The sequence below is a fragment of the Salvelinus alpinus genome, chromosome 35 (assembly GCF_045679555.1).
Source record: "Salvelinus alpinus chromosome 35, SLU_Salpinus.1, whole genome shotgun sequence".
Classification (NCBI taxonomy): Eukaryota; Metazoa; Chordata; class Actinopteri; order Salmoniformes; family Salmonidae; genus Salvelinus; species Salvelinus alpinus.
The window spans coordinates 24,056,053-24,081,897 of NC_092120.1; the positions used below are offsets into that span (position 1 = coordinate 24,056,053).

Here is a 25,845-nt window from a genome sequence, read left to right on the forward strand (position 1 = left end):
AAGCAATATTGTCAATCACAAATATGTGTTCTATTCTTTTGCCATGTAATTATTGATATGTGGGATCTTTTAGGCAGGTTTTCCATGTAAAATATATATATATTTACCTTAGTGGAAGAACCTTATCTAAAAATGCATATTCTCAGCAAAAAAAGAAACGTCCTCTCACTGTCAAATGTGTTTATGTTCAGCAAACTCGTGTAAATATTTGTATGAACATAACAGATTCAACAACTGAGACATAAACTGAACAAGTTCCACAGACGTGTGACTAACAGAAATTGAATAATGTGTCCCTGAACAAAGGGGGGGGGGTCAAAATCAAACGGTCAGTATCTGGTGTGGCCACCAGCTGCATTAAGTACCACAGTGCATCTCAACCTCATGAACTGCACCCGATTTGCCAGTTATTGCTGGCCACTCTTCCACCTGCAAGTTCCCGGACATTTCTGGGGGAATGGCCCTAATCCTCACCCTCCGATCCAACAGGTCCCAGAAGTGATCAATGGGATTGAGATCCGGGCTCTTCGCTGGCCATGGCAGAACACTGACATTCCTGTCTTACAGGAAATCACACACAAAACAAGCAGTATGGCTGGTGGCATTGTCATGCTGGAGGGTCATATCAGGATGAGCCTGCAGGACGGGTACCACATGAGGGAGAAGGATGTCTTCCCTGTAACCCACAGCGCTGAGATTGCCTGCAATGACAACAAGCTCAGTCCGATGATGCTGTGACACACCGCCCACGACCATGATGGAAACCTCCAAATCAATCCCGCTCCAGAGTACAGGCCTCTCACCCCTGGTGAGACAAAACTGCAACTCGTCAGTGAAGAGCACTTTTTGCCAGTCCTGTCTGGTCCTGTCTGGTCCAAATCAAAAAATATGTTATATTTGAGATTCTTCAAAATAGCTTTGGCTTGATGACAGCTTTACACACTCTTGGCAGTTTCTCAACCAGCTTCACCTAGAATACTTTTCCAACAGTCTTGAAGGAGTTCCCACATATGCTGAGCACTTGTTGGCTGCTTTTCCTTCTCTCTGCCGTCCAACTCATCCCAAACCATCTCAATTTGGTTGAGGTCGGGTGATTGTGGAGGCCAGGTCATGTGATGCAGTACTCCACCACTCTCCTTCTTGGTCAAATAGCCCTTACACAGCCTAGAGGTGTGTTGGGTCATTGTCTTGTTGAAAAACAAATGATAGTCCCACTAATCGCAAACCAGATGGGATTGCGTATCGCTGCAGAGTGCGGTGGTAGCCATGCCTTGAATTTGAAATAAATCACAGACAGTGTCACCAGCAAAGCCCCAGCACACATCACACCTCCTCCTCCATGCTTCACGGTGGGAACCACACATGCGGAGATCATCCGTTCACCTTCTCTGCGTCTCACTAAGACATAGCGGTTGGAACCAAAAATGTCAAATATGTTCTCATCAGATCAAAGGACAGATTTCCACCAGTCTAATTTCCATTGCTCGTGTTTCTTGGCCCAAGCACGCCTCTTCCTCTTATTGGTGTCCTTTAGTAGTGGTTTCTTTGCAGCAATTCGACCATGAAAGCCTGATTCACGCAGTCTCCTCTGAACAGTTGATGTTCAGGCTGGTAACTCTAATGAATGTATTCTCTGCAGCAGAGGTAACTCTGGGTCTTCCTTTCGTGTGGCGGTCCTCATGAGAGCCAGTTTCATCATAGAGTTTGATGTTTTTTTGCAACTGCACTTGAAGAAACGTTCAAAGTTCTGATCTTCATGTCTTAAAGCAATGATGGCCTGTCATTTCTCTTTGCTTATTAGAGCTGTTCTTGCCATAATATGGACTTGGTCTTTTACCAAATAGGGCTTTCTTCTGTATACCAACCCTACCTTTTCACAACACAACTGATTGGCTCAAACGCATTAAGAAGGAAAGAAATTCCACAAATGCATTCCAGGTGTGCAAAGCTGTCATCAAAGTAAAGGGTGGCTACTTTGAAGAAGTAGGGGGGTTACTATATGATTCCATATGTGTTATTTCCTAGTTTTGATTTTAGTCAGGTCTAAAGAAACATTATTAAATGAAGATGCCATAGGCTGTAGGCTTGTTCATTTAGCTGAGAAGATATGCTTATGTCCCGTGCCATTATTTTATTTTACATGATTTTATTGTAAGAAGAATATGATTGAACTTAGCTGAATAAAATGGAAAGGATATTTTTTCCAATACGGAGCGACTGTGCGTGTGAAGTGGCTATGTTGAGTGTAAAAGTGATAATTTCCAATATACTAGATTTAGAGTTATTTGTCAACTTTAGTTGTGAATGAGACACACCTTAGAATGTTTTAGAAATCAAAACATATATGGGGTGCATGGTGCGACTATAGGCTATTCACTATTTGAGAAAGTAGCAAAAAAAGCTTGCGCTCTGTTGCTTGCCTCATTCTGCACAGTTCTCTCATCAATTTATCATATTTTCACCCATCAGACTCTATTCTCAATTTAAACTTGTCTTTATTAATATGCAAAACTAGCTTTGATTTAGAATTGCCCATTATCAAATGGGCAGGAATAGGGTGAGGTGAAAAAAGACATGTCCTCTATGCACTCGAATAGCGAATTGAGGCCGCCCTTTCCCAAACGGATACTTCCGTTTTATAGCGGAGCATGTGCTTTGAGAAATACATTTTAAGAACACTTATTTCATTCCACGCATCAACCACTGTTTGAGGAGCGTACTCTCGCTGCCCGACTGGTGATATTCTGCCCAAACTCTGTATGCCATAGGCTCTCCAACCTTGTTCTTGCAGCTACCCAGTGCTTAGTTTGGGAAACCAAGTGAAATGTCTTTGGGAACATCGATTGTAACATGTTTTCGCAACAAAACATGTTTCACTAAACCGTTGACAGCCCGTCTGTGTGCTCGAAAAAGGAATAATGAAAAGAGAAGTGGATGGACACGTGAGATATGCTGTATAGATAAATGTAATGTCACCCAATTAAATTATTTAAAAAATCCCTATTTATTACTAGGCTATTCAAATACAAATTAAAATACAAAATTCACTGATTGTAGTCTAACTGTTAGCCGCCCTGCATAATCAATGAACCAACACCATCGCCTAGGGCTATACATTCTCTCCCAGACTCATGGATAGATATTTTGGAGCATAGCATAAGGTAACCAGTCCATCCAGTATGCATAATAATACAGTCCACACTCAAAGGCGATTACAAAAATGTGTTTAATTTTGAGTATGTACCAAAGACATGTTTTTTAGCCATGCCTAATATGCAGTAGGCTGTGTATTGTATAATGGGACAATCATCATCTTAATTTAGGTTTTTCTTTCGGCTTGGGCTCAAACCTTTGCATAAGCTCTAATATGCAAATGGAGGTTTGAATTAATCATCACCTTAGAAAGTGCAGTCCATTTCGTGGTGTTAGGCTTTGAAACAACATCCACGACAATGTTTTCCACTCAGATTCAATCTGCTGTTGAACTTCTCTCTTCAAATTGATCATCACAGTGAGGTGAGTTTTAAAAGTGTAGGCATACTGTTTTAATGATAAGTGTTTGATGTGATTTTCGATTAGTTAGAGGGACAATAGAGCCCTGAGTACCAGGCCAGTAGGACCTGATGGTAGTTAGCAAGTTGGGTACTACCAAAGCATATCCAGAGTGCATAAAAGGAGATTACCGTGACTCAACGGTCACATGGAGTTTTACTGCGGTCATTATCCCAACAGCCCTATCTGTGACCAACAGAAGCATATCTGTATTCCCAATCATGTAAAATCTGCCAAGGCTCAGGAGAAGACCCAGATGCAGATAGTTTCGAAGTAACAAAAGTTTATTACAAAAATAGGGGGGGCAGGCAAACGACAGGTCAAGGGCGGGCAGAGGTCAGTAATCCAGAGCAGAGTCCGAAAGGTACAGAACGGCAGGCAGGCTCAGGGTCAGGGCAGGCAGAGGTCAGTAATCCAGGGTGGTGTGACAAGGTACGGAATGGCAGTCAGGGTCAGGGCAGGCAGAATGGTCAAAACCGGGAGAACTAGAGAAAGGTAGGAGCACGGGGAAAACCGCTGGTAGGCTTGACGAAACAAATAGAACTGGCAACAGACAAACAGAACACATGTAGAAATACACAGGGGATAATGGGGAAGATGGGCGACACCTGGAGGGGGGTGGAGACGAGCACAAAGACAGGTGAAACAGATCAGGGTGTGACAAAAATCCATAGATTAGGGCCTAATTTATGTATTTCAATTGACTGATTTCCTTTTGTTGGTTCCATGTTGACATGAGCTGAAATAAAATATAGGAAAACATTTTCCATATGCACAAAAAGCTTATTTCTCTCAAATGTTGTGCACAAATTTGTTTACATCCCTATTAGTGAGCATTTCTCCTTTGCCAAGATAATTCATCCACCTGACAGGTGTGGCATATCAAGAATCTGATTAAACAGCATGATCATTACACAGGTGTACCTTGTGCTGGGGACAATAAAAGCCCACTCTAAAATGTGCAGTTTTGTCACACACCACAATGCCACAGATGTCTCAAGTTTTGAGGGAGCGTGCAATTGGCATGCTGACTGCAGGAATATCCCCCGAGCTGTTGCCAGAGAATTGAATGTTAATTTCTCTACTATTGGCTGCCTCCAACGTCGTTTTAGAGAGTTTTGGCAGTACGTCCAACCGGCCTCAACCACAGAGCACGTGTAACCACTCCAGCCAAGGACCTCCACATCCGGCTTCTTCACTTGCAGGATTGTCTGAGACCAGCCACTCAGACAGCTGATGAAAATGTGGGTTTGCACAACCAAATAATTTCTGCACAAACTGTCAGAAACTGTCTCGGAAGGTCATCTGCGTGTTCGTTGTCCTCACCAGGGTCTTGACCTGACTGCAGTTCGGCGTCGTAACCGACTTCAGTGGGCAAATGCTCACCTTCGATGGCCACTGGCACGCTGGAGAAGTGTCCTCTTCACGGATGAAGCCTGGTCCCGGGAAGATGGCATACAGCGTGTGCCCGATGGAGGTGGTTGGGTTATGGTATGGGCATGCATAAATTATGGTAAATGAACACACTTGCATTTTATCGATTGCAATTTGAATGCACAGAGATACCGTGACAAGATCCTGAGGCCCATTTGTCCTGCCATTCATCCGCCCCATCACTTCATGTTTCAGCATGATATTGTATGGCTTGTACAGAATTCCTGGAAGCTGAAAATGTACCAGTTCTTCCATGGCCTGCGTACTCACTAGACATGTCTTCCCATTGAGCATGTTTGGGATGCTCTGGATTGACGTGTACGACAGCGTGTTCCAGTTCCCGCCAATAACCAGTAACTTCGCACAGCCATTGAAGAGGAGTGGGACAACATTCCACAGGCCACAATCAACAGCCTGATCAACTCTATGCGAAGGAGATGTGTTGCATTGCAAGAGGCAAATGGTGGTCACACCAGATACTGACTGATTTTCTGATCCACGGCCCTACATTTGTTTTAAGGTATCTCTGACCAACAGATGCATATCTGTATTCCCAGTCATGTGAAATCCATAGATTAGGGCCCAATGAATGTATTTCAATTGACTGATTTCCATATATGAACTGTAACTCAGTAAAGGCTTTGAAATTGTTTCATGTTGTGTTTAGTGTGGAAATAATACATTGAATATGTATTGTACTTACCTGCAGTATAGTATGTTTGCTAATCATGTGTGCATGGATATTATTGGCAATGACTGTGACCTTTTCCCTTGGATGACGTCATCACCCCGAGTTGGATCTGTACAATGCGACTCTACCACATGTTGAGTGGGCTCTATCGTTTGGCTGTATTTGTGCCGTTTGTACATGCCTGTACACATTTTATTTCTTAGGTTGAAAGTAATATTGAAATGCGTGTAGGCATTCCTTGTCAAGTTACTACATCTTTTTGGCGACGAGGATAAAACTTGATCAGCATGTACAGGGCAATGTGCTAGCTAGCTAAGAAACAGTGGAGGGAGCCAGCCAGCTAGCTAGCTTAATAAGCGACGGAGAGCAGCCACCGCTGGAGGTAAACGCCGATGGTGACGATCAAGGACAAGTTGGCGTTATAATGGCAATGTTTGGGACTATCACTGAGTTTGTGGAAGAGAACGAGGACTGTGCAAAATATGTGGAAAGGTTGGGACACTTTTTCTTGGTGAATGGAATTACAGATGAGGCTAAAGAGCCCTTTATTCTCTTGAGTGTGTGTGGGGCTGAAACCTACAAGCTAATGCGGAATTTGGCTACACCACGGAGACCGGGAGAAATTCCTTTTGTGGCTTTTGTTCAAATTTACCCCAATCCAAAGCCTTCAGTGATTGCCCATAGGTTCAAGTTTAACTGTCATTTTTGGAAAACAGGTCAGTTTGTTAACTGAATTATGTTAACTCTCTGAACATTGTGAGTTTGGGGCTATGTTAGAGGACGTGCTCTGTGACAGATTAGTCTGTGGCATTAATGAGGACAGCATACAGTACCGTTTGCTGGGGGAAGCCACACTGACTTTCAAGAGATTATTGGAACTATCTCAAGGGATGGAGATGGCCGCTAGTAATGCTAAAAATATTCAAAAGGCCGAAAGTGGAAGTGTTGCAGTGCATCGGGTGACAAAAGAGGCGGCAGGAAAAACGGGAAAAGCAGTGGAATGTTTTAGATGTGGGGGAACACATTATGCAAACCATCTGTAAGTTCAAGCATACTTTATCACAATTGCAACAAAAAGGGACATTTAGCAACAACAAAAAATGCAGGGGTCCTAGAAGCAAGCCAGAGGGTGGGCAGACTGGGTAGGGCAAGTTCACAGCTAAGAAGCTGCAGTCAGCAGTGCACCACTTAGAGAGCACAGAGGAGGAGGACGAGCATTGGTCCTACAACATGTTTAATATGAGTGAGCTGTGCGCAGAGCCTGTCTATGCTACAGTGGAGGTAGATGGAAAGCAGATGAGGAGGGAGGTTGACACAGGGGCCTCTGCCTCTGTTATCAGTGAGGAGACCTACAAAGAAATGTGGGGCTCAAAACAGGCTTCAGCCCTCACACCGGCTTCAGCCCTCACACCGGCAGGGATCAGACTGCGTACGTACACCGGGGAGACCATACCATTGCTGGGCGCTCCGGAGGTGGACATTGCATACAACAATCAGGAAGCGAGAGCACGGCTCCTGGTGGTGAAAGGGAATGGGCCTAGTTTACTAGGGCATGACTGGCTCACCAAAATACAACTGAACTGGGGTGAGAGACAACACACACGAGGGACTGAGGATGTCATTCATAAGTACCCTGAGATTTTCAAAGGTGAACTGGGCACATTGCAGTTAAGCTGATCGTGGATCCTCAGGCCAAGCCTCACTTTTTCAAGCCCAGGACAATGCCTTACGCCATGAAAAATAAAGTTGATGAGTTGGAGCGGCTGCAGGAAACAGACATCATTACTCTCATTCAGTTCTCCCGTTGGGCAGCTCCAATCGTTCCCGTTCTGAAAAGTGACGGCATGGTGCGTATATGTGGGGACTACAAACTCACCATCAACTGGGCCTCTAGGCTGGACGCTTACCCGCTGCTGCGGGTGGAGGACCTGTTCGCGACGCTTGCAGGAGGCAAGACGTTCTCAAAGCTTGACATGAGTCACGCCTACCAACAGCTCCTCCTGGACGAGGTCTCAAAAGAGTATGTCACAGTCAACACGCACAAAGGCTTGTTCAGGTACAACCGCTTGGTTTTCGGAGTGGCGACCAGTCCAGCCATTTTCCAGAGGGCAATGGACAGTCTGCTGCAGGGGATCCCTCATGTAGCAGTGTACCTGGACGACATCCTGGTTACAGTGGCACCTCCACCATCTGGACCAGGTGTTAAAGAGATTCTCAGAGGCAGGGCTGCGCCTGAAGCGTAGCAAGTGCACATTCCAAGCACAGAGTGTGACATACCTAGGTCACAAGATCACAGCGCAGGGCCTGTGTCCTATGGAGGACAAAGTCAGGGCAATCAAGGATGCTCCAAACCCCAAGAACGTGTCTGAGCTCAGGTCGTTCCTGGCCATGGGGAACTACTATGGTAAGTTCCTCCCTGAGCTGTCAACAGTGTTGGCTCCACTTTATCAGCTGCTCCACAAAGACTAAATGGAAGTGGGGGCCAGCACAAGAGAAAGTTTTCAAGGAAGTGAAAGCGCTACTACAATCAAGCACAACTGCTGGTTCATTTTGACCAAGACAAAGCGATCATCCTGTCATGTGACTCCTCGCCCTATAGCGTTGGGGCATTAATCTCTCATTTAGAGGACAGGTCAGAGAAACCCATTGGATTTGCATCAATCACGCTGACGAGTGCTGAGAAGGGTTATTCACAGTTAGACAAGGAAGTTCTGGCCATAGTCTTTGCTGTGAAACGCTTGCATCAGTACCTCCTATGGTCGTCATTTCACCATATGTACTCACCACAAACCACTGATGAGCCTTTTTAGTGAATCAAGATGCATTCCTCCCATGGCTTCAGCAAGTATACAGCGCTGGGCCCTAACACTGTCAGCTCACGAGTACACTATAGTGTACAGAGCGGAGAAGGACAATTCAAACGCAGACGTGCTCAGCCGTCTCCCGCTGCCAGAGATGCCCGCCACAACTGTAGTGCCTCCCAAGACAATTTTCCTAATGTAGAGATTGTCAAACTGACCTGTGAATGACAAACAGATCAAACAGTGGGCAGACCCGGATCCTATCCTGGCCCAAGTAAAAAGATGCCTTATGCAGGGTTGGCCTCCTGTCATAGAGGATGATGGACTGAGACCTTATGCAAAGCACGAAACTGAGCTGAGTGTGCATGATGGCTGCATACTCTGGGGGTCCAGAGTGGTTATTCCACCCCCTGGCCGTTCACAAATCATCTCCCGGATTAAAAGTTTAGCCAGATCTTACATCTGGTGGCCTAACATGGATCAGGACGTAGAAAACAAAGTGAAATCATGTTCTGAGTGCCAGATCAACCAGAAGATGGCGCCACCCGCGCCACTACATCTGTGGGAGTGGTCTGACCGCCCATGGTCTAGGCTGCACATAGACTTTGCAGGCCCTTTCATGGGCAACATGTTTCTTGTCATGGTGGACGCGCACTCCAAGTAGCTGGAGGCTCGCATCATGAGCAACATCACAGCGACCACAAACATCGAAAAGCTTCGGCAGGTGTTTGCAACTCATGCCTGACTCTCTTATGTCCGACGAGTCAGACACAACAACCTTTACCTGTGACTTGTTCCAAGAGTTCATGCTGAGAAACGGGATTCGCCATGTCCGCAGCGCTCCGTTTCAACCGGCCTGAAACGGCTTAGTGGAGCGGGCTGTGCAGACCCTGAAAGAGGGGCTCAAAAGGATGACTGGGGGAACCATCACAACTAAGCTCTCTCGGTTCTTGTTCCAGTACTGCATCACGCCACAAACAACAACAGGACATGCTTCAGCTGAGATGTTGATGGGCGGAAAGCCTATAGCTCACCTGGATCTACTGCGTCCGGACATCAAAGCACGAGTGGAACGGAAGCAGGGGAAACAAAAAGAGAGACATGACAACCACGCGAGAGAAAGACCGTTAAAACCCAGTGACAGGGTCTACAGCTGCAACTTCACAAGCAGCAAGCGCTGGTGGCCAGGTATCATTCAGAGTGGTCCAGTCTCCTTTGTAGTCAAATTGACTGATGGTCGAGTCATGCGCAGACACCAGGACCACATCCGCCTACGCTATGACAAGGAAAATAAACTAAATTCAGACGGAACAGCTGCGGGTGGTAGTATACAAGTTAAAACCCCACAGGAAACAGTATCTGAGAAACAGGGGCATTCAGTGGTTCCAGCAGAGGGTGATAGACTTCCTCTCACAAACACCCAACCCACTCCTCTGCCCTCAGACCCAGCTCCACTGGGACACGCCTTACCGGTGTCTCGTGGCACGCCAGGAGTACTGCGCAGATCCACAGCGTAGTCACAAGCCTCCTGAGAGACGAGCTCTGTAGTTGAGACTGATAGTCTTGTGGTGTTAGTGTTTGTTTGGGACATCAGAAATAAGGACTGTCATATATATTTTGTTTGTTTGCATTCACTGTAACGCTAGCAGAAGTTCTAAAGTGTTGTGAAGAAGAGGAAAGAAAACACTGATGTGGTTTACTTGTTAAGCTTATGTTTTTTCGCTTACATGAGGGATTGAAATTAAGGGGGGAGAAGTGTTAAATTGTGGACACTATATAAATAATTACATTGAATATGAATTGTATTTACCTGCAGTACAGTATGATTGCTATTCATGTGTGCATGGTTATTATTGGCATTGACTGTGACCGTTCCCCTTGGATGATGTCATCACCCCGAGTCGGATCTGTACAATGCGACTCTACCATATGTTGAGTGGGCTGTATCGTTTGGCTGTATTTGTACCGTTTGTACATTTAAATTATATATATATATATATTTTATTTATTATTTTATTTAACCTTTATTTAACTAGGCAAGTGAGTTTAAAAAAAATCTTACTTACAATGACGGCCTACCCTGGTCAAACCCGGATGACGCTGGGCTGATTGTGCTCTGCCCTATGGGACTCCCAATCACGGCCGGATGTGATACAGCCTGGATTCGAACCAGGGACTGTAATGACGCCTCTTGCACTGAGATGCAGTGCGTTAGACCGCTGTGCCACTCGGGAGCCGGGTGTACATGGCTGTACACATTTTATTTCTTAGGTTGAAAGTAATATTGAAATGCGTGTAGGCCTTCCTTGTCAAGTTACTACAATAAATGTGTTCTTTTATGTATAGGTCTTTTATAAAATGTTTAAAAAAATATATGGATGTGTTATTTAATTTAGTTGTATATGGTGTGGATGTACTGTAATGTAATTGGAAACATGGCTGAGATGTGATTCTCCCATTGTGTCCGTTCCAGACGACCGCCACAGAGTCAAGCTCCACCCACTCCTGGGAGATCCCAACTCTGACTACATCAACGCCAATTACATAGACGTAAGTCTCACCTCACCTTCCTTTCTGCTCAGAATCCTTTCCAATCACAGTGTTATACTGGGAAACTCATCAAGTCGTTGCTTATCCCTTTGTGAAAAACCACCGTCCATTTCACAGTATTCTGTGTCGCCCTAAGCAATCCGGTGCCCCAGAGTTACCTGTGAGAGGTTATTCCTGTTCCTGGAAACACCAGGCTCCACCCAACCCCCATCCAACCACAAACCTTCCTCTTGGCATTCTAGCCAGATGCCATGTCTGTTTGGTGACTACCTCTACAGCCCCTTATCCAACTCTATTAATAGACAATAAATTCATTTTATAATACCAAGTCCTGGAGGTAAAGCCTTTTTGTAAAATCCCCCAATCCCCCAATAGACTGGTTGATGTTGTTCAATCCCTGGATGGATGGGGAGCAGCTCTGTGACATGATCTCTTTGGCTTCTCACCTTCACTTCACTGTACTTCTTGCATCAACTAGAATGTGTCACCCCCCCGTAGAGCAACATGCATTATCCATTTCTTGGACTGTACACTCATGAATGTACATTATTCCATCATAAGAGACAAACTTGTCTAAAAACGCCTCGTCGGAAAGGAAAGGCACTCCTTTTACATCGTTTAGCCGGGAGAGATAGATAGAGAGAGTGGACTTGTGCAGGAGAAATGCTTTTAGGGGACTTTATTAGCATAGAGGGGGCACTTGAGAAGGCCGTCCTATTTTGACTCCTGCCATTGTGAGGGTGCCAATTAGTGTCAGGGCACAGGGAGACCAAGCATCATTAGAGACATGCAACTCAATGCTTGGGTGCTGCCTGCTGTAGTGCCAAGTTGGCCCCTGACAAGGCTAGCCCTGGCCCTGAATGATGAATACGTTGCCACAGGGGAGTACTTGTGGAGAGCCCATTACTATTTGACCAGAGGTTACATGGGAAAGTTTAGCCTCTCTCTGAAATGTGTTTTCTGTTTGTTAAAGCAGAGGTTGAAGAAGTGCGAGCTCTCAGATTGTTTTTCTGTTTAGCATTTGATTTGATCTCTTTGTCACTCATCGCCTGGCTCTGTGTGTGTGTGTGGGGGGGGTATACAGTATTGTGCTGTATGCATGCTTGGCAGCTGCCTGTGTTTGTCATGTGTTGTAGTACATACAGTGCAGTATTTTCCATCACCACACTCAGCAAGTGAACCCGGCTGAATGCTATATGACAGCCTCTAATTTGTTAAATAGGGAGACCGTCCAAAGCAATACACACTCATGGCAGCATGAACAAATGCACCCACGCACGCTCTCACACACACAAAACACACACTCCGTCTCACACACACATACTGTATGGAAACAAGCACAACTCTCTATACAGGTTCTCCTCCTGACTGCAACCTTTAACTCCTTAGATTTCTCAATCTTCTTTCATTAACTAGCTTCTATCTCTTCTCTCTTCTTTTTCTACTACCTTCCCCACCTACTCGACTTTGGACCCTGTAGATTCGGATTAACAGGGAAGTAAGTACTTCACTGCTCTTTCTTCTGTCTGCCATCCCTTTCTTTTCCCTCTTTCCCATGCAGTACATCCCTCCTTCAAAATTCAAACCCTTCAGTCTAGTGTTTGGGAGCCCGGATTTAGAGTTGGCACAAAGCAAGCTGCTCCAAGGTGTCACAATGTTCAGATTGCAGCAGAGTGAAGAAACTCTGAGGGTTGCCATCTCTTTTCCTTTTATCTGCCATTGAATCTTAGATGTTTGTCTCTTTCTACTTGAGCCATGTTCAAACTCCAAGCCAGTAGCTCATCATGCAGTAGAATAACCAGAGCACCATTGCACTCTGGCAATACCATGAACAACATTGAACAAATTGGAAGTGTTGAAAGAGGTATTGTGAATAGGTACCCTTTTCTCGACCATACCTGAATCAAAGCTAACCACTAAGTAAAGAGGAATGCACGTTTGAAGGAGCTCCCATATCTGCTGAAGACAAGACTGCCTTGTGGCCCATTGTATGTGTGACCTGTAAGCATATAGAGCTGTGTCATCGTCACCATACCCACTGGCATGCCCTGTCATCTCCAGCATGTGACAAGTGTCCCTGTGTCGTTATATTACTTGTGCTTACATTAGGTCAAAACTCAGGAGGTTACGGTTGCCACTATGACTGGTTGAGGTGGAGGTGTGTGAATGCCATGGAAATGCTGATTGTGCTGCCCAGGGTCCCAGCGAATCGTGGGTAGTTGGGCTCACTGCACCCATTCACTGTGACAGTCATTCATCTCCATTACACACTTGTCCCTTTTGCGTTTCACTGCGTATACCTGCGGTCTCCCAACACGACCACTGTTTTTGAGGGTGACACAGAACAGATGCCAAGTTGTCTTTCTAGGAGGAAGTAACAATGAGTTATGTTCTGTCGACAAACTACTTCTTATAGCCTACTGTACAGTGATGTGGTCCCCGCCTCTTCACGGCATCGTCACCCATAAACACTTCCACCATAAGGAGATATTTTGGCAGATTGTCAAACATTCTTTGATATAAATGGTCTCCTGTTGACTCACTCTGCACGCAAGTTGTACAACTTCATCTGAGCAATCATAGTGGCTATGAATATATATGTGACCGACCGTCTCGAATCGGGCTTATGTAGCAAAATTTGAAATAGTGTTTTTTACATTGGATAAAGTAGAGACTCAGAGCTAGAAAATGGTATATCATACACTACAGTTGAGGAACAATGGAAAACATCGTTCTCACCCTCTTAAAACTTAACACGACCCTTCTCTTTAAGGATTCAAATGTGAGGCCATGTACTAAACATCCAAAGATTTCAAGACTAAAGGCTGGTTTATACTACGGGTGTATTCGTAAATTCAATCTGGAGTGCCAGAGTGCACCCTGGGCGGTCGTAAACTCAGAGCGTTGTCAGATTGTCCGTTCGTAAATTCAGAGCGTTTCGCTCTCTGAGCTTTCAGCGAGCTCACTGGACGCTCTGGCCGAGGAGTAGGGTTGATCCGAGTGTTCTGACCTAACAGCAGTCAAGCTCACAAGCTAACTGGCTAACATTGGCTAGCTTGCTAGCTACTTTCAGACACAGACAACAGCTCACTCAGACCATTTTACTCGCCCTCGCTGAGCTGGTTAGGCTGTTTTTATGTTATCCAGAGCGTTGGTGACTTTAACTGCGCTGCTGGCAACAATTTAACCTCTCTAGGGTACGTGAGACGGTAGCGTCCCACCTCTTCAACAGCCAGAAAACAACAGAAATCCCATAATTAAAATTCCTCAAACATACATGTATTTTACACCATTTTAAAGATACACTTGTTGTAAATCCAGCCACAGTGTCCGATTTCAAAAAGGCTTTACGACAAAAGCAAACCAAACGATTATGTTATGTGAGTGCCTATTCACAGAATAACACAGCCATTTTTTCCAGCCAAAGAGACGATTCACAAAAAGCAGAAATATAGATAAAATGAATCACTAAACTTTGATGATCTTCATCAGATGACACTCAAATGACTTAATGTTACACAATACATGTATGTTTTGTTCGGTAAAGTTCATATTTATATCCAAAAATCTCAGTTTACATTGGCGCCTTACATTCAGAAGTTCCAAAACATCCTTTGATTTTGCAGAGAGCCACATCAATTTACAGGAATACTCATAATAAACATTGCTAAAAGTTACAACTGTTATGCATGGAATTTTAGATGCACTTATCCTTAATGCAAACGCTGTGTCAGATTTAAAAATAAAAAAAATATGGAAAAAGCAAACCATGCAATAATCTGAGCTCGGCGCTCAGAGCCCAATCAAGACGCAAATATATCCGCCATATTATGCAGTCAACAAAAGTCATAAATAGCATTATAAATCTTCACTTTGCTGATATTCGTCGGAATGCACTCCCAGGTCTCCCACTCCCACAAGAAATGTTTGTTTTGTTCGGTAATGTCCAAATAGCTACTTTTGTTAGCGCGTTTGGTAAACAAATCCAAAGTCACGACGCGCGTTCACTAAAAGCAGACGAAATGTCAAAAAGTTCCGTAACAGTCAGTAGAAACATGTCAAACGATGTATTGAATCAATCTTTAGGATGTTTTCAACATAAATATTCAATAATGTTCCAACTGGAGAATTCCATTGTCTTCAGAAGTGCGATGGAACAGAGCTCGCTCTCACATGAACGCCCATGGTCAGTGCATGTTCAGGTCATGGCAGACCTTACTCATTCCCCGCTCCTTCGGCCCCACTTCACAGTAGAAGCATCAGACAAGGTTCTAAATACTGTTGACATCTAGTGGAAGCCTTAGGAAGTGCAACATTACCAATATCCCACTGTATCTTCAATAGGAGCTGAGTTGAAAATCGACCAACCTCAGATTTCCCACTTCCTGGTTGGATTTTTTCTCAGGTTTTTGCCTGCCAACGGTCATATTCAACGGGTGTTGAGCGTTCATATATGTGTCAGTTATTCTGCACTCTGGCACACTCCGATGAGAGTGCTCTGAAATCGGAGTAGATAGCCGGAGCGAATTTATCAGCTACGTGTATCGACAGTTGTCGCAGTGACATCATGAACATTCTATTGAAATGGTTACTTGCATAGTATAGTATTTTGTTTAGACATGTAGTTAGCTAGCTAAACAATGAACCATAATCCCAACTCATAACATTACCCTGTATGAATCTGCAGGTAGCTAACCAACCAGGTTCAATGTTAGCTTGCTAACATCAGGCTATAACTATCAAAGCAAATGGATCTGAGATAGGAATAATATTACTACACAGATCATAAACGTAACATTTGCTAGCAAGCCAGCCAGCTTATGTTAGCTAGCTAGCTAACAGTACGATTTAACTTGAAATGAAAATGACTTTCTAACAAAATTAGAAACGTGTAATATCTGAAAATGTAGCTAGCTAGACTATCTTACCTGTATACATGGATGGACGCTTCTTCCTCTCTGTCACGGATGCCATGGTTGCCCTTAGTTTGAAGATGTAATCCGGAGACATGTTTTTTATACAGACTTCTATGTGTTCTCTTTTCGACTCCCTTTGCTTATTTGCAGTCAAAGGCAAGAATTTTCTCCATCTCCTTAGCTATCATACTCTAATTCCCCCGGGCATTCCACTGATTTCAAAATTCTGTCCTCCAGAAAGTGGAGAGCAACACTGATATCGTTCAAAAAAGCAGTGTTAGAAAGGATGATCTACAAATACTGACCAGCTCATGTTATAGACAAAGAAGCGTGCTACATGGCAGACCAATCCGAACTCATCTCTCGGCATGGCTAGCGGGAAGGTTCCTGACTTTTTCCATGGCTAAACCAACTAGGCTCGTAATTTTAACAATTTTATTCATATTTACAGATGACATACAAGTTTGTTATTAAGGCACATGAAAGTTCCAGAAGGGATTTCAGCCCAAAAAACGCATTTGGAGTTAAAAAAAAGAAATGGTTCTCCTGTGAAGTAGTGATGCACTACAAACGCCTAGTTTCCTTCCTTGTGAATCCCTTTTTTTCAAGGTTGCTTTTTCCTCTTTTGGTTGAGCACCGTATCTCCACTGTATCCAGATCCCCCCCCCCACACACACACACAGTTAGTCTCAACTTACTGTTGCGAGTTAGAAAAGTAGAATACACAAAGTGCAATTTCAAAATTTGGTTGTGCATCAGGAGTTTTTCTCGTTATCTCAGTCACTGATAGTAAGTCAATTAGCCCATGTCAGCTAAAATGTTGTAGATCGCTAAATTAGTTTAGCAGCCAGCTATCTAAACTTGTTTTCGTGGTCGAATTACCAGCCTCCATTGATTTTGTTAGTCAGTCTTACTCAGATATCATATTAAAAACTGCTGAAATTTCTCACCATCCTATTGCAAAATGTGTAGAATTGCAGGAAATTATCTGTAGATCAGTTCATTTCTTTCTCTCCGCCCAATGGCTAAATGTGTCGAATTACAGTAAATTTGCTTTATAACTGTAAAATTTCCTCTACATCCCATTGCAAAAATGTTTAGAATTGCGCAAAATGTGCTAAAACGTGAAAAATATTCAGTATATTGGAGCACTAAACCAACTGTGAAAATACAAGCAGAACGTATTATTTTGTGCATTGTGTTGAATAATGAAATCCGATTTGCTATTTCTATGGGACTTAAACGTAGCGTAGTGGGTCTATGGGTCTAAGGGTCTAACGTAGCGTAGTGTTCTGAAAAGCATCATTTTGATGCGTAAAGTGGATGTTCTGAATCACTTAAACTGCTGGGACTACAGTCTCTCTCTCATCTCTCTCAATGCCTAACAAAGTTTTGTGTTGTCTCATTCTGTTATATCGTGACCATGTTTGTTGTGACGTCTGTGTGGGGGGATTTGCACATGCTTTTCGAAGTTGATGACAGCTTTTAGGTAAAGCCTGACATGCAATGGAACGCTTTTTCTCAGGCGTCATAATTAGCTGTGCTTTTGGGAGGTGTCTATTTAGCATGCACACCAAACTGTAGGCATACTGGGTGTCTGACGGCACACCATATTTTCTCTGGAATTTTTGTGAGTGGTATTGGAATGACAGGAAACATGACGTTACTGAGGGAATTGGACAGGAGTGAGAAGGAAGGGTGATCCTTGCTAGAAGATAGGGAGGGAGAGAGGAGAAGGAGGGAGGAGAAGGAGAGAAAGCGCTGTCTGAGGCACAGATGGCTTACTCAGCATGTCATCCCTGTTCTCTTTTTTCAGGGCTACCATCGATCCAACCACTTCATAGCCACTCAGGGTGAGTATCCCGCCATGTCTGGAGTTGGGTGCTTGTGTGTGTTTTTGTGTGATAAATTGAGGTTGACCAACCTACCCAATGAACTTCCACGTAGGATCTAGCAACAGTGACGCATCATGCTCACGTATACATCAGTTTCCTTTTTTCGGTGCGTGAATATTTGGATGTGTAGATACACACCCTAGCATCAGTTAGACCTTCTCCTAGTAGAGCGAGAGAGAGACTCATGATCTGTTTCGCCTGTCACTTCTCATACCGAGCCACTGTTCGCTGGCACAGACCAATGAACACTGCTATGAAGCGCTGTACAGCACCACTTTAATTACAGTAGGGCATGTGACCTGACCAGGATAAACTCTTTGGCCCTACTTATAACCTAGCTGCATGTACCTTGATCCCGTGTCCAAGAAAAGTGACTTAGTACAGTAGTATGGGGTCACGTGGTCAGGAAACAATCCTGGCCCTAGTCATATTGATAATTTGTGTTTAGAGCAAACTGTTTTTGACTGAGATGGTTGATGTGATGGTTTTACCTTTCTGTCCCATAGGGCCCAAACAGGAGACGGTGTATGACTTCTGGAGGATGGTGTGGCAGGAGAACTGCTTCAGCATCGTCATGATCACTAAACTGGTAGAGGTAGGCAGGGTGAGTCTCACACTCACACCTCTCTCATCATACACACCTATCCCCAGCACCATTGCTTCCATCTATCCGGCCATCCATCCATCCAGTCATAGACCTCTTCTATATGTAAGGGGACACAATTCAATTTTCTCTACTGTATTCAGGTCCCTTGCTATTTCCTCAGACAGACATCATTGTTGGAGTAATTGAAGCACCAGCAGAATGTAAATGCTATAGTAAGAGTCCCATTGGTTTCGTCGTAAACATAGACATAGTGGTTAGGATGACGAAATGTGTCTATCAATATCAGTACATCAACTTTGCTGTTCCCTCCTAGCGCTGGATTGTTTGTCAGCTGAATCAAAATAACAACTAACCTAAATATAAAATGACTAAATCCTTTGTGCCTTAATGGAAAACATTAGTGGTGGCCCAGTTCTAGATATTATGTTCCCCGTCATTAAAGACTATTATAGTTACCTCCTCTATCTATGGAAGAACTGGTTGATTTTGTCGGAGCTGAATTTAAGTATAATTGTTCTGTGTCTTCTTTCCTTAAATGTATTTAATGCTGAGCAGTAGGTAGCATAATTCACCAACAAGGAAGACTGGTTGGCCAAACACATTTCTGTGACTGTTGTTGTATGCACATTTGATCGAATGTTATTTGTCTCCTTGTCGACCAGGTGAAATGCTGTAAATACTGGCCTGATGACAGTGAGATGTATGGAGACATCAAGATTACACTGCTGAAGACGGAAACACTATCAGAGTACACAGTTCGTACTTTTGCCATGGAGAGGGTAAGTCCGACCATTCTGTACCTGCACATTTTTGACATTGAGTCCGTCTACGTCTAAGACCAATATCACGTGGCTTTTACTTATACAGGACAAATCCCAGCTATTACTAAGCATCTTTCCCTCATTCTTTCCTTGTTTTGGTTTCTTACGGCTTCACTGCTTAGACATACCATGATGGCATTGTTTCTCCAGCCAGCGTTTCCAGGCAGTTTTCAATTAAAGAGTCTGTGATGTTTACCAGTCCAACTGAACTGAACCAGCATTCAATCTGTCTCAATTATGAGGTGCTTCTGTTGTGAATGCATCCTACTCAGAGAACATGGCTCCACAGAGGCCTCTTTGACTCTGTGTGATAAAGGCACTTGGCTGACAAATAGCAGCCCGTCTCTGACTAAAGAGAGGTGACAGTAAGAAATAATACTCTGGCTCTATGGTTCTTTCCTCTCCTGTGTTACTGAGTTGGCCCCTGTACCAGTCTCCTTCCTAATACTCATAAACATTGCGGAGACAGCAGCAGCAGTTGGCATACACTGATTTGAGTAGACAGTGTCTTACTGCCTGATGATGCATAAATACGACGTAGAGAGATTAGAATAAACAACAGCTCCTGATGTACAGACCGATGTGACTCAGAGACGATGATCATCGACGGCCCTCTGATTAAATATGCCTGCAGTGAGAGGATTTAATAACTCAAGCTACTTAAACCCCCCCCCACTCTCTCTCTCTCTCACACCGCTGAGGCACTGCTGCTTCTACAATGACAGCGCCTGCACTTGAAGTGTCCGTTGCTCTCAGTGGACCATCCTGTCAATCAACGCCAGGGTCTCTCCATAGAGCGGCTCAGAGCAACTCTGCGGAGTGACAGTGGCACAAACACAGCATTACTGTTTCACTGTTGCCGCCACTCTCCGTGGGAGTACTACTGTACGCCACTTATTAAGCAGAGATTTTAGGAGAAGTTGACAGTTTGTTTTCAATGAGCCTCGTCTTCTGAGTAAATGTTTGAGGGGTCTCTCTAACTCTCTCTCTCTCTCCAAATATTTTCTTTACTTTGTCATCTCGGCTCAGAGGAGGAAATTGCAGTGATGCGTCTGCCGCCTAGTTCCCCATTTGTGCACGAGCCTTCTCGGGCACAGAGTAACAGAGTAAAGCCTAGATCTGGCTGTCAGATTGCAGCTGGAGTTAATGTCACATCCATGGTGGAGAGTTAAACACACATGGGGATTCCAGTCCCACAGGACCATGTAGTCCATGCTTCACTCTAGCTGTATCGTACTGTAGGTGTACTCAACAATAGTGTCAATTTGTTGCTGGATATCTTGACATTTAGAAAAAATGAAAAGCTGAAATGTTTTGGGTCAATACGTATTCAACCCCTTTGTTATGGCAAGCCTAAATAAGTTCAGAATATAACATCTATTTTAACAAGTCACATAATAAACTCAGCAACAAAAGAAACATCCTCTCACTGTCAACTGCGTTTATTTTCAGCAAACTTAACATGTGTAAATATTTGTATGAACATAACAAGATTCAACAACTGAGACATAAACTGAACAAGTTCCACAGGTATGTGACTAACAGAAATGGAATAATGTGTCCCTGAACAAAGGGGGGGGGGGTCAAAATCAAAAGTAACAGTCAGTATCTGGTGAAGCCACCAGCTGCATTAAGTACTGCAGTGCATATCCTCATGGACTGCACCAGATTTGCCAGTTCTTGCTGTGAGATGTTACCCCACTCTTCCACCAAGGCACCTGCAAGATCCCGGGCATTTCTGGGGGGAATGGCCTTAGCCCTCACCCTCCGATCCAACAGATCCCAGACGTGCTCAATGGGATTGAGATCTGGGCTCTTCGCTGGCCATGGCAGAACACTGACATTCCTGTCTTGCAGGAAATCACGCACAGAACGAGCAGTATGGCTGATGGCATTGTCATGCTGGAGGGTCATGTCAGGATGAGCCTGCAGGATGGGTATCACATGAGGGAGGAGGATGTCTTCCCTGTAACGCACAGCGTTGAGATTGCCTGCAATGACAACAAGCTCAGTCCGATGATGCTGTGACACACCGCCCCAGACCATGACGGACCCTCCCCCTCCAAATCGATCCCGCTCCAGAAGCCTCGGTGTAATGCTCATTCCCTCGACGATAAACACAAATCAGACCATCACCCCTGGTGAGACAAAACCGCGACTCGTCAGTGAAGAGCACTTTTTGCCAAAAAAGGATGAGTTCCTGAATCCTTTCACAACATTATAAGGCTGCGTTGACACTGACTTATCAATGACCCAAGCCCAGCTCAGTTAATCCCTACCATTGTGATGCTGAGTTGTCATAAGGTTTCAGAAAATGTACATTATACCAGGGGCATTGGAAGACACAATGTATGTAACCTAATTTATGTCCCTCTTACTGCCCTGAATGCCTCTGCTGATCCTACAGCTATTGTATGCAGTAATCATGTCCCTATGAACCAGATTTATACTGTTAGCACTGAGATGGTGTGCCTTAGTAGGAAGTCCACTGTGTGCAGCTCACCCTGCACTAACATAAAGAACATGAGCACATCTACTTCTGCTAAGCTTCCCAGTAAAGCATTGAAAACAAGTAAGCAATTAGCCCACGTTAACATATGTAGATTAAGAAACAAGGTTCATGATATAAATAATTTGCTAGTAACGGATGACATTCATATTCTATCTCTGAAACTCGCTTAGATAATACCTTTGATACAGTGGAAGCAATACAGGGTTATAACATTTACAGAAAAGACAGAAATGCCAGTGGAGGTGTTGCTGTTTATATGCAGAACCACATTCCTGTAAAGCTTAGAGAGGATCTCATGTTAAGTACTGATTAAGTAATATGGCTACAGGGTAATCTGCCTCACCGAAAGCCCATTCTTGTGGTAAGCTGCTATAGACCACCAAATGCTAACAGTCAGTATTTGTATAACATCTGTGAAATGTTTGATAATGTATGTGATACAGAGAGGTATATTTTCTGGGTGATTTAAATATTGACTGGCTTTCATCAAGCTGCCCAATCAAGAAAAAGCTTCAAACTGTAACCAGTGCCTGTAATCAGGTTCAGTCAACCTACCAGGGTAGTTACAAACAGCGCAGCAATTATATCATCAACATTGATCACATCTTTACTAATTCTGCAGAAATTTGTTTTAAAGCGCTATCCAAATCCATTGGCTGTAGTGATCACAATATAGTAGCCATATCTAGGAAAACCAAATGTTCCAAATGCTGGGCCTAATATATAGTGTATAAGAGGTCATACAATAAGTTTTGAAGTGATTCCTATGTTATTGATGTAAAGAATATCTGTTGGTCCGTGGTGTGTAATGTGGAGCAAACAGACACTGCACTGGACACGTTTATGAAATTGCTTATTCCAGTTACTAATAAGCATGCACTCATTAAGAAAATGACTGTAAAAACTGTTAAATCCCCATGGATTGAAGAGGAATAGAAAAAGGGTATGGTTGAGAGGGATGAGGCAAAAGGATGGGCAAATAGGTTTGGCTGCACCACCGATTGGCAAACCTATTGCAAATTAAGAAATCATGTGACTAAATTGAATAAAAATTACACTATGAAACAAAGATAAATGACATGAATATTGATAGTAAAAAGCTTTGGCGCACCTTAAGTGAAATTTTGGGGAAAAAAGCAAACTACGCTCATTAAATCAGATGCATCATTCATCACAAAACCGAATGATATTGCTGACACTACACATCCAAGTATATCTGACCAAACTATGAAAGACAAGCATTGTAATTTTGAATTCCGTAAAGTGAGTGTGGAAGAGGTAAAATAATTATTGTTTTCTATCAACAATGACAAGCCACCGGGGTCTGACAACTCGAATGGAACATTTATGAGGATTATAGGGGACGATATTGCCACTCCTATTTGCCACATTTTCTATTTAAGCCTACTAGAAAGTGTGTGCATCCAAGCCTGCAGGGAAGCAAAAGTAATTCCGCTACCAAAGCCCCCTTTACTGGCTCAAATGGCTGACCAATCAGCCTGTTGTTTGACCAGGTACAGTGCTATTTTACAGTAAACAAATTGACAAGGGGAACTGAATGCATTCAACTGAAATGTGTCCTCCGCATTTAACCCAACCCCTCTGAATCAGAAATGTGTGGGGGGCTGCCGTAATCGACATTCACGTCTTCGGCACCCGGAGAACAGTGGGTTAACTGCCTTGCTCAGGGGCAGAACAACAGATTTTTACCTTGTCAGCTCGGGGATTCGATCCAGCAACCTTTCAGTTACTGGCCCAACGCTCTAATCACTAGACTACCAGACTTTCAGCACGCTTATAGGGAAGGACATTCAACAAGCACAGCACTTACACAAATGACTGATTGAATGAGAGAAATTGATAATAAAAAGATTGTGGGTGCTGTTTTGTTAGACTTCGGTGTGTTTTTTTACATGATCAATCATAGTCTGCTGCTGGAAAAAACGTATGTGTTATGGCTTTACACCCCCTGCTATATTGTGGATAATGAGTTACCTGTCTAAAAGAACACCGAGGGTGTTCTTTAATGGAAGCTTCTCCAACATAATCCAGGTAGAATCAGGAATTCCCCAGGGTAGCTGTCTAGGCTCCCTACTTTTTTCAATCTTTACTAACGACATGCCACTGACTTTGAGTAAAGCCAGTGTGTCTATGTATGTAGATGACTCAACACTGTACATGTCAGCTACGACAGCGACTGAAATGACTGCAACACTTAACAAAGAGCTGCAGTTATTTTCAGAGTGGGTGGAAAGGAATAAGTTAGTCCTAAATATTTCAATAACTAAAAGCATTGTATTTGGAACAAATAATTTACTAAACCCTAAACCTCAACTAAACCTTTTAATAAATAATTTGGAAACTGAGCAAGTGGAGGTGACTAAACTGCTTGGAGTAACCTTGGATTGTAAACTGCCATATTCAAAACATATTGACACGAGTAGATAAAATGGGTAGAAGTCTGTCCATAATGAAGCGCTGCAACTGCCTCCTTAACCTCTCTAGGTTATGTGGGACGGTAGCGTCTCACCTCGTCAACAGCCAGTGAAACTGCAGAGCGCCAAATTCAAAACAACAGAAATTCCATAGTTAAAATTCCTCAAACATGTATTTTACACCATTTTATAGATACACTTGTTGTAAATCCGGCCACAGTGTCCGATTTCAAAAAGGCTCAGGAAAACACAGCCATTTTTCCAGCCAAAGAGAGGAGTCAGAAATATAGATAAAATTAATCACTAACCTTTGATGATCTTCATCAGATGACACTCAAAGGATTTCATGTTACACAATACATGTATGTTTTGTTCGGTAAAGTTCATATTTATATCCAAAAATCAGAGTTTACATTGGCACATTATGTTCAGTAGTTCCAAATTATCCGGTGATTTTGCAGAGAGCCACATCAATTTATAGAAATAGTCATCATAAATGTTGATGAAAATACAAGTGTTATACATGGAATTTTAGATCCATGTATCCATGTATTATTCTCCTTAATGCAACCGCTGTCAGATTTCAATATTTTTTAAGGAAAAAGCAAACCATGTAATAATCTGAGTACGGCGCTCAGACGACAAATCAACCCAAACAGATATCCGTCATGTTTGCGGAAGTCAGAAATAGCATTATAAATATTCACTTACCTTTGATGATCTTCATCAGAATGCACTCCCAGGAATCCCAGTTCCACAATAAATGTTTGTTTTGTTCAATAATGTCCATCATTTATGTCCAAATTCCTCCTTGTTGTTGGCGCGTTCAGTACACAATCAAAATTCATGACGCGCGGGCAGGTCCAGGCAAAAGTTCAGACGAAAAGTCATATTACAGTCCGTAGAAACATGTCAAACGAAGTATAGATTACATTTTTAGGATGTTTTTACATAAATCTTCAATAATGAGAGAAGAATTCTGGAGAATTCCTTTGTCTTCAGAAATGCAATGGAACTCAAGCTAACTCTCACATGAACGCGCATGGTCAGCTCATGGCAGACCTTACTCAATCCCCTCTCATTCGCCCCCACCTCACAGTAGAAGCATCAAACAAGGTTCTAAAGACTGTTGACATCTAGTGGAAGCCTTAGGAAGTGCAACATGACCCCATTTACACTGTATCTTGGATAAGCAAAGAGTTGAAAAACTAAAAACCTCAGATTTCCCACCTCCTGGTTGGATTTTTTCTCTGGTTTTTGCCTGCCATATGAGTTCTGTTATACTCACAGACATCATTCAAACAGTTTTAAAACCTTCATAGTGTTTTCTATCCAAATCTACTAATAATATGCATATCCTAGCATCTGGGCCTGAGTAGCAGGCAGTTTACTCTGGGCACGCTTTTTATCCGGACATGAAAATACTGCTCCCTACCCCAAAGAAGTTAACAGCACTACTGGTCAGGTGCCACAAAAAGGGACTTTGACTTCATTACTACTTGCATGTTGAATGCACCAAGCTGTCTGTTTGAACTACTGGCATACAGCTGGAACATCCATGCATACCCTACAAGCCATTCCACAAGCGGTCTCTTCACAGTCCCCAAGTCCAGAACACACAATGGGAGGTG

The 25,845-nt window shown here is 43.4% G+C and overlaps 1 protein-coding gene across 8 annotated transcripts in view; it reads left to right on the forward strand.

Annotated features, from left to right (window-relative positions):
• The window catches only part of ptprub (protein tyrosine phosphatase receptor type Ub), a 341,711-nt gene that overhangs the window by 268,570 nt on the left and 47,296 nt on the right, over positions 1–25,845 (forward strand). For 3 of the 8 annotated variants that reach the window (XM_071384252.1, XM_071384253.1, XM_071384257.1), the window contains 5 exons: positions 10,952–11,028; positions 12,509–12,526; positions 17,761–17,797; positions 18,346–18,443; positions 19,109–19,225. In XM_071384252.1, coding sequence (XP_071240353.1) covers positions 10,952–11,028; positions 12,509–12,526; positions 17,761–17,797; positions 18,346–18,443; positions 19,109–19,225 — 347 coding nt within the window. The remainder of the gene's footprint in view (positions 1–10,951; positions 11,029–12,508; positions 12,527–17,760; positions 17,798–18,345; positions 18,444–19,108; positions 19,226–25,845) is intronic. The other 5 variants (XM_071384256.1, XM_071384260.1, XM_071384255.1 and 2 more) reach the window with 3 other exon arrangements.